Source organism: Acanthisitta chloris, unplaced genomic scaffold, assembly GCF_000695815.1.
Source record: "Acanthisitta chloris isolate BGI_N310 unplaced genomic scaffold, ASM69581v1 scaffold5366, whole genome shotgun sequence".
NCBI lineage: Eukaryota > Metazoa > Chordata > Aves > Passeriformes > Acanthisittidae > Acanthisitta > Acanthisitta chloris.
In genome coordinates, this window is record NW_008676350.1 from 34,021 (window position 1) to 40,567 (window position 6,547).

At 47.6% G+C, this 6,547-nt stretch overlaps 1 protein-coding gene across 1 annotated transcript in view; it reads left to right on the forward strand.

Moving 5' to 3' along the window:
* Positions 1-395: 395 nt before the first annotated feature.
* Positions 396-6,547, forward strand: part of NXN (nucleoredoxin) — a gene marked incomplete at both ends in the record, with an annotated part of 10,421 nt that continues 4,269 nt past the window's right edge. Inside the window, 4 exons of the mRNA XM_009076089.1 lie at positions 396-513; positions 1,819-1,952; positions 2,291-2,391; positions 2,930-3,036. Of these exons, the coding sequence (XP_009074337.1) occupies positions 396-513; positions 1,819-1,952; positions 2,291-2,391; positions 2,930-3,036 (460 nt within the window). The remainder of the gene's footprint in view (positions 514-1,818; positions 1,953-2,290; positions 2,392-2,929; positions 3,037-6,547) is intronic.

Below are 6,547 nucleotides of genomic sequence, written 5' to 3' on the forward strand. Positions count from 1 at the left end.
AGTATTTGTGCTTACCATGTCTTCTAAACAAAGACCTCAAAGCATGGCAAATATTATCCCCATTTTACTTGCAAAGAGGTAAGTGCAAGTGGAGGAGAAGGTTTACCTGTGCTCACAGGCAAATCTCCAGCAGGCGTGAGACACATGGTGGTCTCACCTGCAGTACCATGGGGATGGTTTTGGTGGTGAGGGTCTCTCTGGGTGCTGGAGGTCCAGGCTGGCCCAGCAGCTCTGGAGAGATGCCCTCACATGCCTTCATAAACATTCCTGAAGCAGCAGCTCTGTTTCTTTGCTGAGCTCTGATCTCTGGTCTGGAAGATGCTAACGCTCAAAAATTGTCCTCTTCATGGTGCCAAGTTTACCTTTCTTATCTCCCCTTCCAATCTCTTTTACAGCTGAAGCTGTGGAACAAGTACAGAGTGTCCAACATTCCTTCCCTAATATTTATCGATGCCTCCACCGGGAAAGTGGTTTGCAGGAATGGCCTCCTGGTCATCCGAGATGACCCGGAAGGTAAGTCCCTTGTGCCATAGGAACATGGACACACAGCTGCCTTTTCATTTCAGTTCATTCTGAGTTGCCTGGGGGGGAGGGAACAAAGAACTATTGTCATAACTATTTGAAGCACTGTGCTATTTTCGGCATAAAATTTTCTGCATCAAATTTTCTGCATCATTCCTGCCAGATCTTGTGTTTTGGTTTTGCTTGTTGAAAAGAACAAAGAATTTCCCTCCAGGATTTTTGTCTGGAGTGCTAATGAGGAAGAAGTTAAGCTAACTGAAACATTAAGGATTTTTCCCTGATGGAGGCACATGGACAGAGTGAGGGCCCAGACTTTCCATACCTTGGGAGCAGAATCCTTCCAGAATACTGAGCAGGACTTTATCACTGACATCACACTCTGTTAGGTTAATCAATTTCCCATTAGTTACAAATTAAACAGAAAAATGCTACTGTTCTCCCTCTCTGAGGTTTACTGTGATGAGAGTTGATGTTAAATCCATTTTCTTCCCATTTGGATAAACCAAAATGAGCAAAATCTGTGCCCTTACTCACAGACCCTGCAGACCCATCAGTCAACTGCTCTAGTTGTCCATCCACACATATTATTGGCTCGTTGTTTCTTCCTGCAGTAAATGCTGAGTGTGGTGACCAAGTCTTTAATTCAGTGGCAGGAGCTGTACAGTAAGAACATGTTGTGGCCTGAGCCATCTGTGATGTTTCCTCCTCTCTGGCAGAACACATGGATTGATTGCTCTGGGAGCTGGCAGCAGATGATTCAGAGTGTGTGTTTGTGTGTACACACACAGCTTGCTTTGGGGTGCAGAGAGTTTTATGTGTATATATATATAAGTTTTATGTATAGATAAACACACCATATAGATATCTCTAAGGTTTTATAAATAAAAGGAAAGTGTATGTGTAAAAATACATGGTTAGTGTCAGGCTAAGGGGCATAGTCTGACTGCATTCCTGAGCACGTACCACCTTGCCCTCTTGTTAAAATAACTGCTGTTGATAAGGAAAAAATGCCTCATCAGGCACTAAATCAGAGCAGGTTTTGTTATGCCGAAGGTGCTGCGACTCAGGTCGGTGCAGCCTCTCTGTGAGAAGGAGGTGACCCTGGCTGCAGTGCAGACCTTGGCAGCTGAGTTGCTCTGCATCCCCCTTGGATGGGGATAAACCCCAGTGGGATGGTTTTTTTCCTAATGGAATTTCGTGAAACGGTAAAATTTGCATGTGCTGGGAACATCTGTAAACCTGACAATCTATGCTGTCTTGTGTCTTCATTCCTCCCCCATCCTGACCCCTCCCCAGGTCTGGAGTTCCCGTGGGGGCCAAAACCCTTCAGTGAAGTTGTTGCTGGGCCTCTGCTAAGGAACAATGGGCAGACACTGGACAGCAGTGCCCTGGAGGGCTCTCACGTTGGGGTCTATTTCTCTGCACACTGGGTGAGTAGCAGGTGCTGTGCAGAGCAGTTGGAGTGAGCTCAGGGAGGGTAAAGACACAGGCTGGTTGGTGCTGAAGGATTTTAGATGTTCTGGTCATTCAGCATTGCAGTGATCTGCCACCCTCAGCCTTGGAAGGGGAAGAGTGGTCAGACTTCAAAAATGGAAGAGGTTTTGTTGGTGATTTATGGGCTGTGGGCCCCAGCCATGTTCAGAGCTGCTGCCTGGCACTCCAGCAAAGAGGTCACATCTGTTCATGGTCACCAGGGCACCTGGAGCTGCTGACTGTGGGTCTGGCCCTGAGGAGGAGACAATGTCCTTGTGTGTGTTGTGTTTTGCAGTGCCCACCGTGCCGAAGCCTGACGAGGGTCCTGGTTGAGTCCTACCGGAAAATCAAGGAGGCAGGCCAGAAGTTTGAGATCCTCTTCGTTAGTGCAGACAGGTGAGGCAACACTAACAAACTGTGCAGGCAGAGCTGGCTGCCCGCAAGATGGGAAGCTGTGAGCATGCTGGTTTGATCTGAGGAGGATATTTGATTTGGGGCAGAGCAGGTTGGCTCTGCTATCAGGAAAGCTGCCCAAGTCCTTTCCTTCTGCCCAGAGGTGAAGTGCAGAGTGGGGTCAGCAGGGCAGCAGTGGGCTGAGAGCAGGCTCTGTCTGTGGAGCAGCACAGTGTTTCACTTTGTGGCTCATAGCTCTGAGGTTTGAAGCTCCTGCTGTCATCATGCGTTGGCATTCAGATGCCCTGGAGTGTTTGAAATATTTTACTGGGAAAAAACACACCATGGACTTCTTGAAGGACTTTCAGTTTGGTCTAGCTTTCCCCAGGTTGTGTGTGCCAGCAGCACTTAGGGGTGGGCTTTGATGGAAGGGATAAAGGGTTTTGCAGGGCAGTTTTTTAATGAGGAAAGAGCCTGATGAGAGGAGGGGCTGTGCTCTGCATCCTGTGCTCTTCATCCCGTGTCCTGTTCACTGTGACAGGTCAGAGGACTCCTTCAATCAGTACTTCAGTGAGATGCCCTGGGTGGCTGTGCCCTATGCTGACGAGGCCAGACGGTCACGCCTGAATCGACTCTATGGCATCCAAGGTAGGAAAGGCCACACTGATGCACAGATCTCCTTTCCCCTCCTTTTGTTGAATATTTGTAATGTCTCCTCTTGTTTAACTAAACCAAGAAAACAGCAAAGCAAAGCACAGTGCCCCAGGCAGAGCTGCTTCATGTTTCTGCTCTCCACAAACTCACATTCCTACCACCTGCCAGGCAGGCTGTTAGTTGAAACAGGACTTCCATAAACAACCTAATTCTTCCTGGAAACTTGGAAGCTGTTATTGGCTTGAATGTTTTTTGTCTAATTACCGATTTATTTATTTTTGCTTTTTTCTTGAAGGTATAGATTTTATTTTCTTGCTGCTTTATGTAATGCAAAGCCAGGCCATCGTTCTGTGCAAGGGACTGAGGAAGATGGCATCTGGTTTCTGTTAGTGACATGAATTACAGAACAGAGAGTGTTTGATGTAAACCATAGCTTTGCTTTTACTGTACGTGCCAGTGCCAGAATTCCAGCAGCCCCAGTTGCTGGTAGGGGCAGGGAGAGACTCAGTCTGGGTGGCTTCAAAGAGTCATGAAGATGATAAAAGCTCACAGCTGCCCTCCTGGGGACTGGCACCTTGTTCCTGCAGGGGACAAACTGCAGCATGGAGGTGTGCAACGTGTTTGGCTTGCAAGGTCTCATGTATGGACATACAGTTTCTCCCTGGGGTTAAAAGCTGCAATGTGGCTATTCTTCATCTGTTTCTGTGTGATGCTGGTCAGGTGGGTGCAGGCTGACAGGGTGTTAATATGGTCTGCAGGGAAGGAGGAGTGTTGCCAAAGGTGGCTGAGAGCTTGGGAAGAGTGACAGGAGAAATAATCCCTCCTTGGGTTCCTCTCCGAACATCCCTTTTGGTGTGAGCTCAGGTGCTACCACCCAGCTCTGTTCCCTGACCTTACCCCAAGAATAACCATTTGCCTGCTTTAAATAGCCATCAGTTTGCTGCTTAATTACCTTCCCATGGGGCAAGAGCTTTCCAAATTCATCTGTCTTTTCCCAGCCTGCTCACAAACCTCTCAGTGCCGGTTTCAGCTGAGCACTGCAGGACTGCTGCCAGTTTCACTGGGACTTTCTGTAAATAAGGTGTCCAGACATGGATACTTGAGCACCAGGCATGCTGTAGCCAGGGAAACAGTGACAACAGCTTTTCCCTCTTAACTCCAGCCTCTGGATTCTTAAAGGTATCTCTCTACACTGTGTGCCGACCTGAAAATGTAAATATTGGCTGTTCCCCTGCACCCCAACCTCTTCCTCTACCAGGGCAGCTCCCATGTTACCCCTGCATCCCTGCTCTGTGCAGGCTTTGGGGTTGCCTGGCTGTTTGCAGTCAGGCTTTTCACACCAGCTGTAACAAAAGCTTCCTGCAAACCGAGCTGGATGTCGTGGGCTCAGCTCATCACCATGGGTGGTTATGAATGAAAAATCAGCTCCATGTAATCTCCTCTGCCTTTCTCCAGATTCAGGACTCTGATGCTGCCACACATCTTCAAAGCTCCTTTTGGAACTCCACCTATGCACCAGTGAGAGTGTAGCCCTTTCAGTGTCCAGGTTACCATCCTGGTGCTTGGGTTGTGAGCACAACATGCACGTGGGGTGGTTTTTCCACTGTTTTTTTGTAAGGCTGGGAGCTGAAACAACAGAAGAGCTTGTCTTCCCTGTCTGCTTTAAGTTCCTGAGTGGTGGAAAGCAGCAAGGGAGTCAAATCTCTTGTTGTTTTAGTCCTGTGTTGGCCCCTACAGCATTCAAAAACTCGGTATAAAATGTAAGTTGAGTTATTGGCCTTTATTTGGGTTTACTTGAATGCCTCTATTCATAACTCAGTGCAGTCAGAGGGCTGTACCATACCACCTCTATTAAATTGCTTCTGGGTGCAGTACTGTCTTGTGTCTGCTTAGAAATAATTCCCTGTTGTGCAGGCAGCTCCTGGTCTGTGTGGTCCTGCCTTCAGTGATATCCCCTGGCCTTAGGTCTCCTTCCAATGGGATGGGGAGCAGTGAGAAACTTTATGTTAGATAGGAATCACCCCTTGGTTTTGTGTGTCTTATGAGACCTTTTGGGTTGCTGAATATTCCTTCTGGACTCTATGGCATCTCTTTGGGATTTGCAGTCCCTTCCAAAAATTGTTGGTTCTCCTCTAGCTCACACACTTTAGACACCACAGGTCACTTTTGCAGCCTGGCTGGTAGGAGCAGACAGTCACTTACAGGAGGATTCTCATACCTGATTTCTGGAGCTTTCTTCTGTAAAGCATAAAAAGCAGCAATAAAATGCACTGCCTGTCCTGTGGCTGCTGCACTCTGTTTGCTTCACGAGGTTGTGATCACTCACCCAACACACTTCATGCAGATGAGATTTCCATGTCGGATGTGGGGTTTAATCTATAAATATGTAAATGCCTTGCCAGGTTCGGTAGCAAACCATTTGGCCCCTGTGTTTTCACAAAATGCTGCCCCCGTGGGAGCCAAATCCATTTTCTAATGCATAAAATCCAACTGAGCTCGTCTATGCTAATTCTCATCCAGGCTTATACAATATTCATTGCAGAGTGTCTGATCGCTGATTCTTCTTGATAAGTAAATTCTGGTGTTATGACTTGCAGCAATTACCAAAACCCCCAAAAGGCATTAAAATAACAAATAGTGGCTGGGATGAGCAGGGAGGGGGAAAGTATTTGGGTTAGCAGGTGTGAATAAGGTTCAGGATGGTTCCCGTGGTCCTGCAGGTCTTGTGTCCCATGGAAGGAGGATGTGTTTGTTAGGGAAGTAATCACAAGGTTCACCTGGGAAGACAAGGCAGATCCTATGGGATGCTTCCATGAGCCTGGTAAGGCTGTGTCCTAACCCCAGGGACTCCGACAGGGATGTGAATTATCTTTGTTTTGACTCTTGTTTACTGATTCAGTTTTGTATTTGCAGTTGGAGGTTTCATGTCTGAGTGCTTTGGGGGGGGGCTGTGTGTCTGCCTGTGCAAATCAGGTAAAAACTAGAGGAATGTTTTGAATAGTGGATGAAATCCCTGATAGCTCTGGAATCACAACGATCCGTTGTCTAAATTGGGCATTTAATTTTCCCAGATCGGCAAAGCTTATTTGAAATCTCTGCCTGGGTGTGCTGCATTGTGCAGGCTGACTGGAGACAGGGTACAGAGCTGAACTCACATCTCTAGCCTGTCCCTCATGTTTAATGGGTGGAAAAAAGGCATTTGAGGTGGGGTTGAGAATTATAAATCGATCAAGATCTGAATCCTGTGGGATGCTGAGCACCCTGTGCTTCTCCTGGCATCAGCAGCCCTCTGTGCCTGGAAGGGCAGGGCCAGAGTGAGATTTCCCAATTCCTTCCAGTCTGTTTAACCCATCCCTGCCTTGGAGCTATGTTGAATACCAGCAGGTAATGAATAAGCCTTTTTATGATCCAAAATGGTTTTCTTGGCATACCCTTAGGATCTGCAAGCCCAGCCATTGGGCGGGTTCCTGCACTGCTGCTTAGCACCAGCGTAGAGCTCACAGCC